This window comes from Haplochromis burtoni, unplaced genomic scaffold (assembly GCF_018398535.1).
Source record: "Haplochromis burtoni strain Fernald_Lab_line unplaced genomic scaffold, NCSU_Asbu1 Contig_21, whole genome shotgun sequence".
NCBI classification, from domain to species: Eukaryota; Metazoa; Chordata; class Actinopteri; order Cichliformes; family Cichlidae; genus Haplochromis; species Haplochromis burtoni.
The window spans coordinates 622,173-639,873 of NW_024582382.1; the positions used below are offsets into that span (position 1 = coordinate 622,173).

The 17,701-nt window shown below is 38.5% G+C and overlaps 4 protein-coding genes across 6 annotated transcripts in view; 1 reads left to right on the forward strand and 3 right to left on the reverse strand.

Moving 5' to 3' along the window:
- Window positions 1-779, reverse strand: part of LOC102289155 (2',3'-cyclic nucleotide 3' phosphodiesterase) — a 4,868-nt gene extending 4,089 nt beyond the window's left edge. The window contains exon 1 of the mRNA XM_005920364.3: window positions 647-779. The gene's annotated coding sequence lies outside the window, so the exon portion shown is untranslated. The remainder of the gene's footprint in view (window positions 1-646) is intronic.
- A 1,551-nt stretch (window positions 780-2,330) lies between these two features.
- Window positions 2,331-6,923, reverse strand: odad4 (outer dynein arm docking complex subunit 4). 2 transcript variants are annotated; one of them, XR_006054112.1, is made up of 12 exons: window positions 6,323-6,923; window positions 6,109-6,240; window positions 5,847-6,000; window positions 5,702-5,763; window positions 4,560-4,710; window positions 4,183-4,401; window positions 3,887-4,094; window positions 3,208-3,294; window positions 2,909-3,105; window positions 2,655-2,755; window positions 2,441-2,560; window positions 2,331-2,388 (listed from the first exon to the last, which is right to left on the reverse strand). XR_006054112.1 is itself a non-coding variant. In XM_005920363.2 (11 exons), the coding sequence occupies exons 1-11, from the start codon at window positions 6,446-6,448 to the stop codon at window positions 2,525-2,527; spliced, it is 1,473 nt and encodes a 490-aa protein (XP_005920425.1). In that variant the 5' UTR covers window positions 6,449-6,923; the 3' UTR covers window positions 2,331-2,524. The 2 variants fall into 2 exon arrangements, 1 of the variants encoding a protein (XP_005920425.1); XM_005920363.2 differs by having other exon boundaries at window positions 2,331-2,560.
- Window positions 6,924-7,052: 129 nt separating this feature from the next.
- On the reverse strand, window positions 7,053-13,247 carry dnajc7 (DnaJ (Hsp40) homolog, subfamily C, member 7). Its single transcript, XM_005920361.3, has 14 exons — window positions 13,165-13,247; window positions 12,344-12,432; window positions 12,078-12,202; window positions 11,581-11,694; window positions 11,249-11,323; window positions 10,929-11,047; window positions 10,291-10,444; window positions 9,999-10,163; window positions 9,789-9,880; window positions 9,553-9,626; window positions 9,249-9,395; window positions 8,759-8,911; window positions 8,574-8,636; window positions 7,053-8,454 (listed from the first exon to the last, which is right to left on the reverse strand). The coding sequence occupies exons 1-14, from the start codon at window positions 13,236-13,238 to the stop codon at window positions 8,417-8,419; spliced, it is 1,482 nt and encodes a 493-aa protein (XP_005920423.2). The 5' UTR covers window positions 13,239-13,247; the 3' UTR covers window positions 7,053-8,416.
- On the forward strand, window positions 13,245-16,978 carry nkiras2 (NFKB inhibitor interacting Ras-like 2). 2 transcript variants are annotated; one of them, XM_005920362.2, is made up of 4 exons: window positions 13,245-13,318; window positions 13,755-13,877; window positions 14,276-14,517; window positions 15,486-16,978. In XM_005920362.2, exons 2-4 carry the CDS (start codon window positions 13,784-13,786, stop codon window positions 15,726-15,728), a joined length of 579 nt encoding a protein of 192 aa, XP_005920424.1. In that variant the 5' UTR covers window positions 13,245-13,318; window positions 13,755-13,783; the 3' UTR covers window positions 15,729-16,978. The 2 variants fall into 2 exon arrangements, with proteins under 2 accessions (XP_005920424.1, XP_014188521.1); XM_014333035.2 differs by having other exon boundaries at window positions 13,285-13,318; window positions 13,723-13,877.
- The last annotated feature ends 723 nt before the right edge of the window (window positions 16,979-17,701 follow it).

Below are 17,701 nucleotides of genomic sequence, written 5' to 3' on the forward strand. Positions count from 1 at the left end.
CATTGGGGAGAAGGGGGAAGCTCTCACGAAACAACTTATTAGTGGAGCTAATGTGGCTGTAATTAAGGAATTTAATTTAAGACGGCAAAAACAAAAAAAAAAAAAAAAAAAAAAAAAAAACCTAAATGCACAGCAATCGAAACCAGAGACACAAAGAGGGGCAACAAGAACAGAAAAAAAAATGGGTTCGTCTTTATCTCATACACAATAATCAGTAAATGACGATAATTCTCATTTTGTTGATTAAATAAAGTTTGAATTACATTAAAGACACCACGCTAACTGTATTTCTTTTAACCAAATCTATGAGATAGCCTCCAGAGGACCTTAAATACCGTTTTAAACAAAGGAAATCGATGGAGTTTGGCGATTAGCCTGCATTTTACTATCAGCACATTGTGGCTAGGCGGGGAGTGGCGTGCACCTACCGTTAGCAGCCCAGACAAAACCAATTTAATCTGGCAGTCAGTAGAAATTAGCTGGACCATCAGCAGGCGCAGCGCCACGACTCGACAACTTTAACACGCAGGGTGTAAACAAGTCGACGCGTGTTACTGGGCCAACTTATTTTTAAGGTAGTTCGGGAAAACAAAAGCGTTGAAGCAAGCAGTTCAAAAGAGTTTTGTTCGCTAAAACGTCCGCTTACCAGTTATGTCGCTGCTGTGGAGCTGGTCGTGGCTGCCGCTGACCACGCGTTTCTCTCTGAATACAATGACAACGCAATCCTGAGCACAGACGGGTACCCGCCCCACTCTTCAAGGGGTGGAAGGCGGAAAAAAAAAAAAAAGTAAATCCCGGGAACGCGCATCTGGGCGTGGTCAAGGACACGCCCCTATAGACCGGAAGTCTTTTGTGGACGCTGTACCTTTAATCTAATCTTTATTTTATCGGTTATTTTTCTTTTTTCCAGTGTATTTGCATTGATTTCAGGTGAAGCTCGTGAATGGAACTAAAACTACAGACAAAATAGTATTAATAGATGCTGATATTAACATAATAGAGCATCTGCTGTTTAATTAGTTATACTCCCCATTTTATAAAATGAATGGCAGTTAAAATATTAATGACAATTAGAACCTTGTAGACATATTTTAATCTATAGCAGTTATATAGGCTTTAATATATCTCTTGTAATGCCTATTTATATTTGATACCTCATTTGTAGTTTCTTATCCATATTGTTACAGCTCACTGTTCCATTTTACATATATTTTGTTCACATTGGGTCAGTGGAAAAGCCATTGTTTAAACCTGTACACAATGCAAAGTTGACAGTAAGGCTGAATCTCACTTTGCAAAGTATTATGTTTTCAGGCACAAATACTTTTGTCCTAATCACAAATAAAGGTGTTTATAAAACATATCCTCCTTTTAACCTACCCTCAGACTAAATTAAATTATACAGATATCAACAACAGTATAAGTAAAAGAAAGGGAAGTAATTTTCCGTTGTCACAACCACTACCAAACAAAAGTCACACAAGAGTCACAGAGTCAAGAGAGGAAAAAAAACAGATATCCAAATTTTAAAAAGGCAAACAGGTTTCTAGTATATCTTAGTTTGCATATACAGGTAATATTATGCAAACATTTTATGTGGTTAAAATTCAAAGGGCACTACACACACTGCCACTCATATCACAACAATCGTGTTTCAGTAAAAAAAAAGTTTGCATAAACACTTGGGTACGTGACAGTAACACAACTTCTCTTTAATGGAAAAACATCTTATTAAAATTTCAGTAAAATAAAGGTTCTGTGAAGAAACTATGAACTGTAAGCAGGCTGTGCTTCTATCAATGGGAAATTTACAAGAAGCAGTCATCTGTTTGCAAATCACACAGTGCATGCCTTGTAATAGGGGTACTAGTAAGGTGAAATAAGGAAGTTCTCTATAATAAGTTAATCTCTATATATGGAAGCTCTAAGGTAATACTGATTAATGGGACTTAATGGTTGCCAGGTTGCAGTATTTATATCAGTAAACAGAACTTTGTATATCAAGTGACACATTTTCCAGATAACATTTCAGTTTGTCATGGAACTTGCACAGAACAAAAATATGGGCTCAGCAATTACATCATGACTGTACCTGAATATATTCATTTTAAAAAAAAGAAGAGTTTTTCAGAACTACTGTAATTCTGCATAAGCTTTAAGAATTATAGCTTTTGTAAAAATGCTACAGAAAATGTCGGTATGCATTGTTCTTCTGAACATCCGAAATTCAAGTTTTAAGCATCTCCCATAAACACTTTTATTCCTATGAGAAACACAACGAATCACTGTTCATAAAACGGATATATTTCACTACTCTGAATATGATCTTCTCATTTGATGAAGTTACTGCTTTATTGCTGTGTTCCATATAGGTGTGTAAATGAACGCGCGCGCACGCACACACACACACACACACACACACACACACACACACACACACACACACACACACACACAAAATGAGTTGAACACTAAACGAGTCTTTCTTCTTCTTTTCCTCAACCATTCTGACTGAAGGGGTTCCTCATGGTGTTAGGTGTTGCTTTGCTTCATGAAGGGCCTGAAAACAAATGAGAAATGTCAGGACTGAAATTTTTTTTTAAACTTAAGTGAAAAGGAAAACAAAAGAATGTATACAACAAAGAAGCACGAACCTTCTCAATAGCATCCATGGCAGAATCATCTTCTAGAAGTTTGGCATAGGACAAAGCTCTTTCAAAGTGGGTGACACAAGATTCATAGTTCCCAAGCTTCACTGATATAAAAGAGTAAACTGGGATCAGGTTAAAGAACTGTGCAACAGTATGACTGATTCAAACATATTGTGGTTTAAGAAGTAAAGTATTAAAGTTGCATGTCTCTGTTTTGTTAATATAAAGTGATGCATCATAAATAAATAACCAATTACATTCTGACTGTGCAACCAAAACATTGGCATTCAACTGCCACTTCTTATCGGCGATTCCATCAGCAGCAGCTACTGAACGGACGCCATAATCTCGAGCTTCTTCGTGGTGATCGAGCTTCAGGTAACACAAACCGATCTCATGTAACAACCATGTCTTCTCCAAATCACTGCAAACCAGCGGAAGCTTCTTTTCCCAGCTTATAAACAAAATGGAATAAAAAGGATTAAATAAATGTGTCAGAAATAAACATAGTTTTTGGATGAATTCAAGTGCAGGTATTATTTGATTATTTACTTACACTTGAATGGCCTCTGCAAACTCTTCATTTCGAACATAGACTCGGCCAATGTTGTCCAGAGCTCTGGACAGTGCTCCTGGGAGCTTGCTGTAGGTAAAAAAAAAAAAGATTTCTTAATGTTTAATAATAATAATAGTGATTAAAAAATATTTATAGGAACCTTTCAAGACACTCAGGGACACATAACTATGTATAAAAAATGGAAAAATTGTAGAATTAAAATTCAATACTACAGAATCAAAGAGAATAAGCGAGCTTAAAAGGATGTATTTTAATGCTGGTTTTAATAATAGGAAGAAAATCAATATTGTGAGTGTGCTACAGGAGAGATTTCTAAAGATGAGAGGTCCACTCGGCTGAAAGCTCTAAAATCCATGGTAGTCAGACGAGTAGGTGGTATAATGAAAGAAAAAGAGGAGGAGGATCTCAAGGTATAGCAAGGAGTAGCAATGTGCAGAAGACCAGAGAGATAAGGTTGTGCGAGATTATGGAGAGACTTGAAAGTAAGAAGCTAAATCTTAAAATGAATGCAATACTTTACAAGAAGCCAGTGAAGCTGCTGACGGTCAATAGTAATATGTTCTATAGAACTAGTTCTGGTCTATGAAGAAGTTTGTGTGGTGGATTTAATCTCTCGTCCAAATATGTAGTTTTACTCCTATTCTGCCTTTCTTCTCACCACTGTTTGGCCAACTCCAGGTCTTTCTGATGATGCTCCAATGCTTTGTCCATGTTTCCCAGGTCAACCAAAGCATTGCCAATGCAACTGTGCAAGGTGCCCAAAACCTCTTTTTTATTAGGAACCTCTTTCTCAGACCACCTCTGCACCATCTTCATGACTTCTTCTGCCTTCTTCAGAGTGCCTTCTGCATTTCCAGACATAAACTCTGGGATGACAAAGAGGACAGTGAGAATTTTTAAACTGAAAGTAAAAGAGAGAATCAAGGTCCATGTTTATCCAGAATGCTATCTTGCCTCTGTCAATTTCATCCAGGCTTTTCAGCAGAAACCCAGAAGAGAGTGCGCTATTACGGCGCTTTGTACATTTCTGTTGCATGAACTTCTGCCTCATTTCTTGTGCAGAAGTAGGCTTCTCCTGGTGCCAAAATTCAGTGCAAGTGTCAAGGTAAGACAGACATCTCTGAATGATGTCCTTCACCTTCTCCCCACTCTTTGTTGTACCTTCTATCAAGTCTGCAAATCATTACATAACAGCTATTAATATTATTCAACAAGAATGAAACAGATATAGTTGTTTTTTTTAAATAAACATTTTGAACAGTATATGCTAGGGGACAGTTAGATACATAGAAACATACAGTGTGTGTAAATTTGAACAAATAGCAAAGTACCTTCATCTTTCATCAGATTTTCTAGATATTTCTTGTCACTATAAAACTCGCCCAGAAGTTGTTTGGTTGTCTTTTCACTCTTTGGGGTTTTCTCAGTCTTCTGTTTTTTCTTCTTTGTGAGATTCTGGATAGCTGCAATTGGTTTGGCCCTCTTAACAGTTCAGAAACATAACATAACACTGTGCATCAGAAGACAGGTCAGGCTAAACATTGCATACAGAAAACTGCAGGGGTTTTGGGGGGATTGAGACAAGACACATAATTGAAGCAATGACTCAGCCTTGTTCTACAGAATACATACAGGTGGTGATAGGATTTAAGTGTGCATGGATTTAACTGTTTATGTAACATTTTCAGTCTCTTTCAGTGGGAGAAATGTTTCATTGTTCATCCAAGTGACTTCTACAGACATGGATTTACCTACCTGGATGATTAAGCATGCATCAAGACAACTGTTCATTGGATTCATAGCAAGAGGGAAGAAATCTTTCTATTGTCTAGCAGTTTTGATATACAGCGAGCTGTAGTGCCTTCCTGCAACGAATCCTGGCTAAATGACCAATACTGTCATTTTTATTGTTATTTCCCTTGTACCATTAGAACAGCTCTGCCTCTAAGCCTGCATGTTAAATACATTGCTCAAATAAAAATTAAGGGAACTTGTATCAGGAGAAAGGCTGTTAAAGAGAGCTGCACCAGTATTTTTTTCCTTGGTGCAAGGAGGAACAGGAGGAGCACTGCCACAGCCCTACAAAAAGACCTCCAGCAGGCTAATCATTCATGCTGCTCTGACCAAACTGCTCCACACTCTAGTAACTGTGTTGGGAGACAAAGAAAACGTCATTGCAATGGCACGTTGAATAGATGTGCCATCCTAGAGACACATCTAGTTTCATCCTAGTTACCAGCTGCAAAGACTTTTGGAGGTTTCCTTGGTCTTACCTTTCCAATGCACCAAAGCACGATTCACATTGGTTTAAGCATCCCAGCTGGTAAGATGATGTCCCTTAAGTTTAACTGAGTTTGTGCTGTACTGTGATAATTGTGACTTACCTCAGTGGGGTTGTTTTTATTATTATTATTATTATTATCATTATTATTATTATTATTATTTACTGAAGATATATGCACCAAAGACTCACCTCACCACCTATGTTGAGAAATGACAGGTCTCCTTTAATCTCCAATTTCACATTGGAAGGACCTAAAAGATGGCAAAGAACAAGCGGTTCATATTTTAGGTAAGGAGATGTGAGATGATTGCAACACTATTAACAAGACACTTACTGCCAACAGAGTTTTCTATGGCCTCCTGTGCTTTCTGGATACCCAGTCTGAACTCCTGCATTTGTGGACGTAGTTTATGGCCTCTGTGGTAAAACACCAGGGCAAATTCAAATTCTCCCATGTAGTATAAAGCTTCTGCCTTCAGGTACAAACCCTAAAATGGTGATTCAAAACAAATGTATACAATAGGCACTGAACCTTTAGCGGGGACATAAAGATACATTTTACTCATTTTCTATCATGACAGCAGAGAAACATTTACCTCAAAAAACGAGTTGTCTCTTTTAAGTGAAGCTTCTGCATCTCTCAAAGCGTTGTCAAACCCTCCCATCTTCAGGTAACATCTGGACCGAGCAACAAAGCACTGCTTGTCACTAGGCTTTAAAGCCAGTGCCTAAACAAAGAAAAGAAGTGAGCCATTTCTAGAGTGCTTAAAAAAAATCAGAGAAAAGGTAACGACGACACTTAACACTTACCTCTGTGAAGCTGTCTATAGCTTTTTTATACTCTCCTGCCTGGTACATCCATTTCCCATCGGCCATTAAAGTTGCGAATACGCCCTTAGATTGCTGGTCTTCGAGGTCTGCGTCGATGTTTGCCATTTTTGGCCACTTTTAAACTTTCTTTCCGTCAACTTGAAGCCAGTTTAACTCGTATAAACTTTAGCCCAACGCATCGATCCACGTTTAGCTGGTATCCTAGCAACACCAACAAACGAATCGCGAGGACGCAGCGCCCTCTGCTGCTCATCTCCTGCAGTACACCAACCTCCACGCTACTTTTTTCTTAAAATTCCGAAACAAAACAAAGATATAAACCTATTTTAGAAGCCTCTTTATGACTGTGATATTTTCCCCACTCTGTGGTTCACATTTTACTCACTCCAGTTCTTTTTTGGCAACTTAAAATATTTTTAAAGTTTTAATTTCTGCTGCCCTCTTGGTCAGATCTCTTTTGAAAAAGACATTTTTAATGTCCGTGAAATTTTACTAGAACAAATAAGACATATAAAAGTCACTTTCCCCAATAACTGTTTGCAGCTCTATTCATGAGATACATCATTCTTTTCTGGCAAATACAGGACATCACTTTTTTGGCATGATACCAGATTGCAGGACTCACTCCCACAGCAATCTGTAAAACCACACGGTATCTTTATGCAATACTTCTAAACTAATGATTCCAAACAAAAGAAAGATATCAATCTAGGGGAAACCCAGAGGAGGCCAACTTTATTGTCATGGCTGGTACTTTTCCAGGGAAAAGAGTGGATGGTCTCACCATAAAGAGCAAAAACAATCAGAGCAAAATGAGGACACTCTTCATACTCAAGTGCACCAATGGACTAATGGGGAAATGATTAAACATTCCTACGTTTCAATCATCACACAGCACCTGAACATTTTGGACAACAGCAAACAGATTTCACTTTATGTGGAGCAATAAAGTTGTCACTTTTGCTCGATGCCTCCACCTTGCATTGAATAAAATTAGACAGCTTCAATGTCAAATAACCTCTACTGTATACTGTAATCTATTTGAGCTTAAAATGCCATGCAGATCTAGCAAACCAATCATCTTCCTGAGTTTTTTTGGTTATTTTTTTTCCCAACGTAGTGTTCATGGTGGGTGCCTCTTTCAATCTTAGGAGAAGAGCATCTTCATCTTACGCTGACGTTTATATCAGACAGCAAATTTACAATAAATATACATTATGACGATAAAAAAATGGAAAAAAAGAAACTCAACTATTATCACAAATCAACACTTTACATTCCAGTAAAATGTACAATGCAGCAATCTGTGAATGGCAACATCAAATGTGAAACAACAGAAGGGACGGAGACTTTGCTGACAACAAAACCAGCACGGCCATCTCCTCTGCCGCCTTTCTAGTGTGCTTCGGCTGAATTACATGCGTAGGTCTAGACTCCAGCTGTTGTCAACTTAAAAAAGAAGATTGAGTGCTCCCAAAGGCTTATGACAAGGAGGCAGTTTTCAGTGCGAATTCGTAGCAGCCAACTGTCTGTGTGACAGATTCGTCAAAAAAAAACAAAAACAAAAAAAAAAACGGGGATGGTGCAGCTTGCTCAGTGATTTCCATCACAAATCACTGAGCAAGTTATTAACTGTCATGCAGAGAATACCCCCCCTCAGCAGTAAGTTGAGATGAGCAGGATAATAGCTTGCTCGAGAGTTTTCCCCAGGATGGCACTTCCTGCATGGATCCCTAAAAGCTCTAATATAATAGCTGTGCAATCTTTCCTATTTGAAAAATCCAGACTATTTGGACCAGTGTTGTTAGCCATTACTGACTTTCAAGTTTGTTTAATTCTGGAAGGAAGAAAACTAAATCCAAAACCAGTAAAACTACCAACTCAGTTTGAGCCAACTTGGTGTCCTTTGCTAGACGGGCATTTGCTGCATTGGGTTGCATTCATTCAGTCAATGGCATATACAGGAAACTGACTTGCAAATCAGTCAGTTATTAAATACAGATGATGGGCTGTGGGGTTGACATTGTTGGAAAGTCCTGATGTAGTAACTGTTTAGGTAGTCGACTCTTCCAATTAACCAAACTGGAAGAAGAAATTTCCAGGTCCAGATGCTGAAAATAATAAAAAAAACAAAACCATTAGCGCATTTAGGATATTCTCAGACTGTGGGACTCCTTCCAAATGGCTGGCAGAGGGACAGATTTTTACTTTCAAACAGAACATATGTTACCTTCGAAACTAAAACCCCCTGGACCTCCAAAGAATGCCTTGAAAATGTTGTTGGCATCAAAATCTGGAAAGAAAGAAAACACAAGAAGCGACATGAACACAGAACTATCTGGCTGAATTTTCTCGTATCATTTCAATCTGATCATCCTTGAGACCTCACACACTGAAGCCGACCCATATGCTCACCTCCCATGTTCATGCCGTCATCCTCTAGATCCTGTCCGGTGTCGTAGCGAGACTTTTTCTTTGCGTCAGAAAGCACGCTGAAAGCTTCGCCCACTTCCTTAAACTTCTTTTCCTCTTCCTTCTGTACCTCAGCACTAGCTCCACTGTGACGGTCTAAAGGGAGGGGGAAAAATGAAAGCAGTATTATATTTGGTAATTTAACTCAAAGTCCTTCTAGAAGCAAATCTCACAGCTCAGCTGCCATACCAAAAATCACCCATGTCACTTATTTAGGCAGTTATTTTGAAGGATTATCTAAACTGATTTTCATTTCAAATGTGTGAATAAAGATAAGATTAAAAAAAAAAAACAGTTCCCTAAAATAATGTTTTAAAATATCTTTTCACTGGAAATTATATGGCCATATTTGCTGCAGAAAAACTTCCCCCTACAATTCAGGACTCTTCATTGATGTGATGTTTAGTTCTCTTTTTACGTAGAAATCAAGCACCTGGGTGATGTAAAAGTGCCCGTTTGCGGTAAGCTTTCTTGATCTCCTCTTCTGTTGCGTTCTTATCCACCCCGAGGATTTTGTAGTAATCTTTCCGTTTGCTTTTCTTCAGTTCCAGCTGGGCATTCTTCAGGAGTTGCTTGTGTTCTAGGTAATAAAGTCAAAAACACACAGCATGTAGATTAGTAAGCATTGCATTAAAAACAGTTATGTAATGTCTCTAAAGTGGCAACTTAATACTAGTCCAAAGGTGCCAATATGTGGAAAAGGAGCACTGAGGTGGTAATATCTGCTCTGCCCCCACCTTTTGTCTTCTCTGTCTGGTAAACCTTTTCATAGTCCCGCACTGCCTCTTCGTACTGCTCCGTGTCCATGTAGCTGCAGGACACCAAGCACAAGTCTTTCAGTCAATTCATTACTCAATTTGAACTATAAAATACAAAAGTGTCGGTACAAAAGTGAAGCTTCTGCTTAAAGAAACCAAATGACATACAAGTTGGTCTGTCTACTAACAACAAAGTAACAAAATCTTCGGCATACCACTGTGCTCTCCTTAAATAGGCCTTGATGTAGGTCTCATCCAGTTTGATGGCCTTCGTGCAGTCTTCAATGGCCTGTTCTAGTTTCTTGAGCTTTCAAAGAAAAAGAAAATGTGAACATGTGAGGCAAAGAGATAGGAAAAGGTAGTGACCTGTGGTGTCTGTATGCCTACAATTGACATATTTTAATGAAACGAATTTTATGTTTTACCTTTGATCCGACTGTAGCTCTATTACAGTACAGCTTGGCATTTGTCTTGATGTTATTAGGGTCTATTGTTAGTGCCTCAGAGTACAGCTCACATGCTGCCTCATAGTTTCCCTCCTTGAATGCCTTGTTTCCTTCCTCCTTCTTGGCTTTTAGCGCTTTGGCATTCTGGGTAGAAAATTCATATGCAGCTTTAAAAGCTCCTCTGAGCTAACTGAAACCTCAAAGCAGACTGGTGAAGGAGATTTTTTTTTCCCTTGCTAAATTTAAAGCAGTGCAATTGTTAGCTACTCACTCTGCACGCAAGCCGAGCCTTGTCGTGGTCAGGAGCCATACGCAGGGCCTGGACAAAGAACTGCACAGCCTTATCAATGCAGTCCTCATAGTACAGACAAAGACCACGCACGTACAGAGCGTCCGCGTTAGTGGAGTCCATTCGAAGAATATCACTGGATAAAAACAGATAATTACAGGCAAAGTGCAATTAAAAAGAGTAAATCACATTAAAAAATGTACTGTTACACCATCTTCAAAGGAGAAGTTCATTTCTGAAAACTCAACTGTTTAATGTATTACAGACAACCTAGTAAAGATCGGAAGAGTCAAATCATGACAATCGCTGTTCCCACTATTCAGAACATATAGTAAGCACTACACATAAACACAACAAGGAATCTTCATGTTCAAGGCAAACTGGAGTGATTAAATTTAAGGATCCGTGCCCTGTCCAGCTGTGATTTTTCATCCTGACAGTTCTTCAACCTGCATGGAAATCACTGCTTGCACATTTCAGTGGCCCTGTCTGATAAAGGCATACTGTTTTGTTGTACTTCATGTTAGGGCAACTACACACCTCAGTGACTTTTCCTCCATTATATCCCTTTGACAATAATGTCAAAAAATAAATAAATCTTTTCAAGTGTGCATTCTTACCTGGCTACAGACTGAGCCTCGGGGTATCGCCCCAACAGGGCTAAACACTCTGCTTTTAGTATCTTGAACTTGTGGCAAGCGGAGGCAGAATCCAAGGCACGGTCCATGCAAAAGACAACCTAAACACAAGCAGATACCTGCAGTACGTGATGCTTGACTTGGCAGGTATTTATGACATAATACACCTCACAAATAACACACCTCACAAATAATACACACACACACACACACACACACACACACACACACACACACACACACACACACACACACACACACACCAAAAAAACAACTAAAACTGTATCTAATGAGTAGCTTACCATCCTGAAATCTCTCTTCTCAAATCCAATCTCTGCCATTCTCTCATATTCAAGGATAGATTCTGCATTCTTCACCTGCCAAAGGAATTTATGATATTCAGTAACCACGAGGAAGAACTTCAGTGCTTCTCAGAAACTGCTAGTCTCTTGAGTGCCATGCTTATTAAATCCAGGTCAGAATAAGTACAAGTGATTGTGAACTACTACTACTGGATTTCCATTCAAACCTTTTTTTGCTCTTTATTTTCACTGGCTTGGCCAAAGCCAATTTAATAGTGGATAATCATGTCCAAGTTGTTAGGTCATGCTCTCTGCAACTGAGGCCAACTCACCTCCTGCTGGGCCTGGCTGTTGTCTGACTCCAGCTCTAGAACTCTCTGGAAACAGCGGCTGGCAGCCATAGCATTCCCAAGCAACAGGTGGCACTTGCCCTCTCGCAGATGGCCCTGTAAGTAAAAGATTTACAGTTCACAGCCTAAAGTGATAATACCCTGTAATGACCAACATCATTAAAAACATATGACTGCCTCTAAAATATTTATCTGTTATGTAATATATTACTAGACTACAACCAACAACAGTGCTGGAGCTGGAGTGTTATTGGCCTTGTAATACTACAGACATAGACCACTGGTGACTTATACAAGATCTGCAATAAACAAAAGCTTTTACAGTCAAGTCTATGTGAAAATCTGTATTGCTCTAAAGCCATTGCTTGTTAGAAATATTTACAAAGGACAATCCTCACTACTAAATATATATATATATATATATATACTAAATATATATATATATATATATATGAAATTTCTTTAATTCTTCAACCCACTTTGATGAAGGTGTTGTCTAGTCGTACTGCTTGCTGGCAATCCTCTAGAGCGTCTCTATACCGGCACAACATCATTAGTGTCGCTGCCCGATTTCCATAGTAACTTGCATTCTTTGGGCACATATCTGTTATGTTAAATTAAGAAAATTTTATTAATATTCTACCAGGGACATGTTGGATGCAAATGTTAAATTCTCATCCACATGAGAAATTAGCATTGCTTCTATCCACAGAAATATATACTGAAATTGTTTAGAAAGAATTACCAATGGCCTTGGTGTAATAATTGAATGCTTCTGCATAATCCTTCTTGACATAAAAAGCATTGCCTTGTTCTTTGAAGCTCTCTGCTTCCCTGTGTAGAAATGGGCAAAAAGACAGAAATCAAATAAAGCTTGCAGGCAAATCTAAAACAAGTGAGAAGAGAAAAACACATGACAGGTGGTAAGATAAGTAGAGGTAGACTTGCTGAATTGTTTCTTGACTAGAGGTAGGTAATTACTTTTTTCATATTCCTGTTTTCGAGTAAAGAAAGAATGACACAATGTGCATTTGACAGTTTGCTGGACTGAGTTAGCTAAACATAGAACAAGTCAAACTACCAGGACAGAGTCCATGTATTCCCAGCCAACACGCAGCAATGAGACTGAGCCAGGAACATATGACACCATCCTGAAGGGCTACTGCCGTTACTTTTTTTGGAGGCCTGTCATACTTCACATCACGAACACTCATTAACTGAATGGTGCCATTAAGTAATTAGACAGCTTTGGTTATTTCTGGGATGTGAAAGCAAAACTCTTAACTCCGATCAACTTTCACACTTAACGATTAACCACCAACTTACATACGTTACTGTGAACGAAACCCAGAAATCCAACACAAGGGCTAGCTAAAGTGGAAGGCAACCGAGCTAGATGCTTTCCAGGGCCAAATTTAGCTAAACTGTTAGCGGTAGCGCGCTGGTAAGCTCTCATGTTGCGACAAGAAAATTAACACGACGGAGGCTTTTGAGCACACATATCAATAAAAGACTTTGATATACGCGTTTTTCATTCGCTGACAACATAGCTGTAATTTCCACTACCTTTCTAATTCTTCATCGCTGAGCAGTTCCATGTCAGGGTCCATGTTCACAGCATCACAGCTCTCCGTCGCCATTTTGCCGTCAATGAGAAAGGCGGGGCTACATACTGCAGTCGTTACGTACAACATAAACAGGAAGTAGCACATTTGGGAAGGTAAGCGTTTTCTCAAGCGAAATTATGACAATTAGCAAATAAATGTCGGCAAAATAACCAGAAGTATCAGCGTGTGTATTTTTGAAGACATGTTTTACTAGCATTTGTCATATACAGGCAACATTAATGGCTGTTTTTGTGATATAGTGGTTTTGTGTCTTCCCGAAGCTAATGCTAAGCTATTTTCTGTACAAACGTCTCCAAATTAGCTATCGTTTGCGACTCAAAAACTTAAAATAACTATGTCAGATAAAAGGGTTTTTTTTTGCCAGTGGGCTCTTCTAACTTGTAAGTTAGCTAGTGTGCATAGTAGCACAGTTTATCTACAAAGGAAACCAAATAAGGCGTACTGTGTTGTTGTGTTTTGCATTGTTTCTAAGTAATGGCTTTGATCAGTTGGGTAGTTTTTGTTTTTTGTTTCTTCTGTCCTAAACAGATTTTCGGACTGGAGAGTGAGAAACCGTCATGGGTAAAAGCTGTAAAGTGGTGGTTTGTGGTCAAGCCGCAGTAGGAAAAACGGCTGTGTTAGAACAACTACTGTATGCCAATCATGTTGCAGGTATGTCGCTTCCCTACATTATCATATATTACCTCAATGAGTCAAATGATGTATGGTCAATGTGGTTTATCCCCGAGTGATCGCAGCAAAGCATAATATAATTTGTTGTCGACTTGCAGTAGTGTTGATGTTATTGAGTGAGTATTCTCTCTGTCGTCCATTAGTTATTTATAACTAATGTGACAGTATGTAATCGTAACTGAAATCGTGATTAAAACGTAGCAAAATTGATTTGGTGCTATATAAAGTTTAAATGAATTAACTCAACGCTTGGTGAGTTAACAGTATATAACAGTTGTATTAAAAGTTTATAACATCTAAGACTCTCATGTTGTCATCTTAATATTTGTGCAGCATATTCACATCATTTGTGTCCACCTTTGTTTATTTCTTGGTAGGTTCAGAGCCAATGGAGACCCTTGAGGATATCTATATTGGCTCCATAGAAACTGACCGTGGCACACGAGAGCAGGTGCGCTTCTATGACACCCGTGGACTCCGGGATGGGATGGAGTTTCCCCGACATTACTACACTTTTGCTGATGGCTTCGTACTAGTCTACAGCATTGATAGTAAAGAGTCCTTTAAACGAATGGAGGCCCTTAAGAAAGACATTGATCGCCACAGAGACAAGAAAGAGGTAAGCAGTAAATACAATTAATGTGTATAGTGAGGGCATGGGTTTTGATTGGTACACCTCACAGTTACTTGTTCTGTTCTAGTAATTTCAGAATAGAAGAAGTTATGTTTATTAAAAACCTCATAAATATTCTGCTCAAAGTGTGGCTCATCTAATATATGTGATATCTAATATATCACTATTTTTTTAATAAATAGATATACATAAAAAGGTTTAGTATAGGTGGTGTAGTGATTAGCACGGTTGCTTCACAGTAAGGAGGTCTTAGGTTTTAATCCACCAGCCTTTCTGTGTGACTGTCTGCCCATCTTTGCTTGGGTTCTTTCTGGGTTGTCTAGTTTCCCACAGTCCAAAGACATGCATGAGTTAGGTTAATTGGTGATTCTAAATTGCCATTATGTGTAAATGTGAGTGTGACTGGTTGTTTATCTCTCTATTTGCCTTGCGTTAAACTGAGGGCCTGTCCAGGCTGTCCCCTAAAATGGATAAGGGAAAGAAAATGGATGGATAAAAACAGTACAATATAGAATACATAAAGCTGCAGAATATTCTGCACCAGTATGCAGAAGCAGAATGCATTGTTATTTAATATTGTAACATTAGTTGTCAGGCTTTAGTCATTGTTGTAGCCTTGCTTTGGGGGTCATGTTTCATTAATGTGCACTTAAAGAGGGATGCCAAGCCTTTGTAAATTCATGACACAGCAGTTTGAGAGCTTTTTGGGTCTGATACAGGTCTCTGGGATATTAAAGAAGCAAGCAAGCCAGAGATGCCAGATATTGATTCATCTGCCCTATGTCCTGGGTTGATATTTCTAAATTATTAATTTGAATATTGTTTCCTCCCAGTCATATTTAATTTTCACCAGACAATCTGCTGTATCTGAAGCCACAGCAGCTGTCATGAAGCACAATGTGAAGAGTTGTAGAGTGACTAATGTGGAACTAACTTGATAATCTGATCTATAGGTAACCATTGTTGTGCTGGGTAATAAACTGGACAAGCAGGAAGAGAGGAGAGTTGACTTGAACGTGGCCCAGAATTGGGCGAAGAATGAGAAGGTGCGTCTGTGGGAGGTGTCTGTAGTGGACCGACGTACACTCATTGAACCCTTTGTCTACCTCGCCAGCAAAATGACCCAGCCACAGAGCAAGTCCACTTTCCCTCTCAGCCGCAATAAGAATAAGGGCAGTGGTTCAACAGATAGCTAAAATATCCGAAACAGCTTTTGAAAGGGGAGGCATGTTAAAGGGAACCCTGTTTTATTAAAACATATATATTTTATCAACATGAAGGATTGACTTAGTAAAAATTTGAGAAGGCAGAGAAATTATGTTGAGAAGGAAGGCAGGATGATTGTATGGATCTTTGTAAACAGAGAGCACTGTTAATATTAATAAAACGCCTGCATTTCATATTTGTTAAAAACAAAATTCTTAACTAATTATGATTTTTGTAAATTCTTTATGTCTCTGTCATCTGTATATGTATCACATTTCCCGTTCTCAAATAATTCCCATTTTTTCCAGGTAGAAAAATGTTCAAACAGTTTCACCTGCATTGATAAACATGTGCGATATACTGTGTGATTTAGAGCTACATACTGTAGCTCTTGATCTACTGACAATCATCATTTTGATCTCAGTTTATATTTGAGATTCCAGAGATTTAAGCTATCATAGTCACTTGAGGCTCACTGTAATGATGACGAAGGATCTTACACATAGTTTGTACACTGGCTACTTTTTTTCTTTTTCTTTCGGTAAACCTGTGCACTAAATGTATACACGGACTGAACCAAAAATGGCAGCAGTTTCAAAGGTTACCCAATAACTGCATCACACAAATGCTGAATATCATATTGGAAAAGGAATGATGACTGAAAGGGTTTCATAGATGCATTATTTATATTGTACATAAACTGTCCTGTCTGTTGATGTGGAGATTTGTTACACCTTACACGTTTGTTGCTGAGATTTACTGTTTAATATTGTCACGTGAATCACTCAGATTCTTTATCACATTTAGCTTTCTGTACGGGTGTGACGAGTCTGACTACAAGATGGTCAGATGATATTTCAATGTTTCTGCAGGCTGAAGTGCTACTTTTTCTTGTTGCATGTAAAAGAGAACACTCGATTTAGTTAAATTCCATTTCAATGTCAACACGATTCATTCGTCACTGATGAAATCGGTGTATTGGTTTTTTTTTTTCTTCTGAGGTGTAAAGTAGAACCTATCACTGGACTGGTGTAGCATGAAGTCATATATGAGCAGCTTTTAATGTTAGTTTCACTAAAATGGGGAAATGTGAAAATTTGTCAGTTCCAGGGTCTGTCAACACTATATCATGCAGCTTTTTTTTTCTTGTGAAGATTAACCTTTATGTATAAATATCCTGAAAATGTGCTTTTTTGAGATGTTTGCATGTTTTGTAAACAGATTAAAGCCTTTGACTGTGCCTAATTAGAATTTGTGGTTGTGGGTTAGGTAATTCAACATAGAACAGGTGTCATTCTATTTTTCTGTTTGCTATTTTCTGCACCGTTCTTCTTATTTCTACTTTTCTATTTACAAAATTGTGTCAGTATGATGTAAAACTCAAAAAACAGAAGCTGGAATTGAAGACTGAAGATTTAATCTGATTTAGAAATTTTGAGTAAAACCAACTTCTGTTGTCACTTATTTTATTGCAGAAGTCTCTGATCTCGTGGTTAAACAGGATTTTCATATGGTTTTGTAAAAAGACCCTACTTTCATTTGACTTTCAACTGTAGCTAATCGATTATCACAAGTCACATCTAATATCAGTTAAAACATGTTTGTTGTCTTCACACGCTTGAAAATAGACTCATGGCATTTGAAGGACCACGAGTGATGTGGGTGGCACTCCACAACAGTCCCAGCTTCTCATGTGGCCCCTTAGGAAAATTAATTGCCCACGCCTTTAAGATGTTTCACCTCTAATTGGAGTCCTTTAGGTTACATGAGTGTGGGTTGAAACGCCTCTCAAGGTTGCCTTAGAGCTGGTGGACTTAAATGTGAGTGACAGGGTGGGTCAATGATTATCAATGTGACTGTGGGCTTTTAGAACTGGAGAGACTTTTTAGATGAGAGGTGAGCCTGCTTGGAGAAGCTTAAAAAATGCAGCTCCCTTCAACTCAAGCACTTAAGACCAGAGATG

Excerpts from the sequence above, each read along its gene's own strand:
- odad4 (XM_005920363.2), bottom strand. The coding sequence starts at position 6,448 with ATGGCAAACATCGACGCAGACCTCGAAGACCAGCAATCTAAGGGCGTA. Across the intron at positions 5,764-5,846 it reads CATAGAAAACTCTGTTGGCA|GTCCTTCCAATGTGAAATTG; the intron begins GTAAGTGTCTTG and ends GCCATCTTTTAG. Across the intron at positions 2,561-2,654 it reads CCATGGATGCTATTGAGAAG|GCCCTTCATGAAGCAAAGCA; the intron begins GTTCGTGCTTCT and ends ATTTGTTTTCAG.
- dnajc7 (XM_005920361.3), bottom strand. The coding sequence starts at position 13,238 with ATGGCGACGGAGAGCTGTGATGCTGTGAACATGGACCCTGACATGGAA. Across the intron at positions 11,048-11,248 it reads AGAAGAGAGATTTCAGGATG|GTTGTCTTTTGCATGGACCG; the intron begins GTAAGCTACTCA and ends GCTTGTGTTTAG. Across the intron at positions 9,881-9,998 it reads GAGCTACAGTCGGATCAAAG|CTCAAGAAACTAGAACAGGC; the intron begins GTAAAACATAAA and ends TTTCTTTGAAAG.
- nkiras2 (XM_005920362.2), top strand. The coding sequence starts at position 13,784 with ATGGGTAAAAGCTGTAAAGTGGTGGTTTGTGGTCAAGCCGCAGTAGGA. Across the intron at positions 13,878-14,275 it reads GTATGCCAATCATGTTGCAG|GTTCAGAGCCAATGGAGACC; the intron begins GTATGTCGCTTC and ends ATTTCTTGGTAG. Across the intron at positions 14,518-15,485 it reads GCCACAGAGACAAGAAAGAG|GTAACCATTGTTGTGCTGGG; the intron begins GTAAGCAGTAAA and ends TCTGATCTATAG.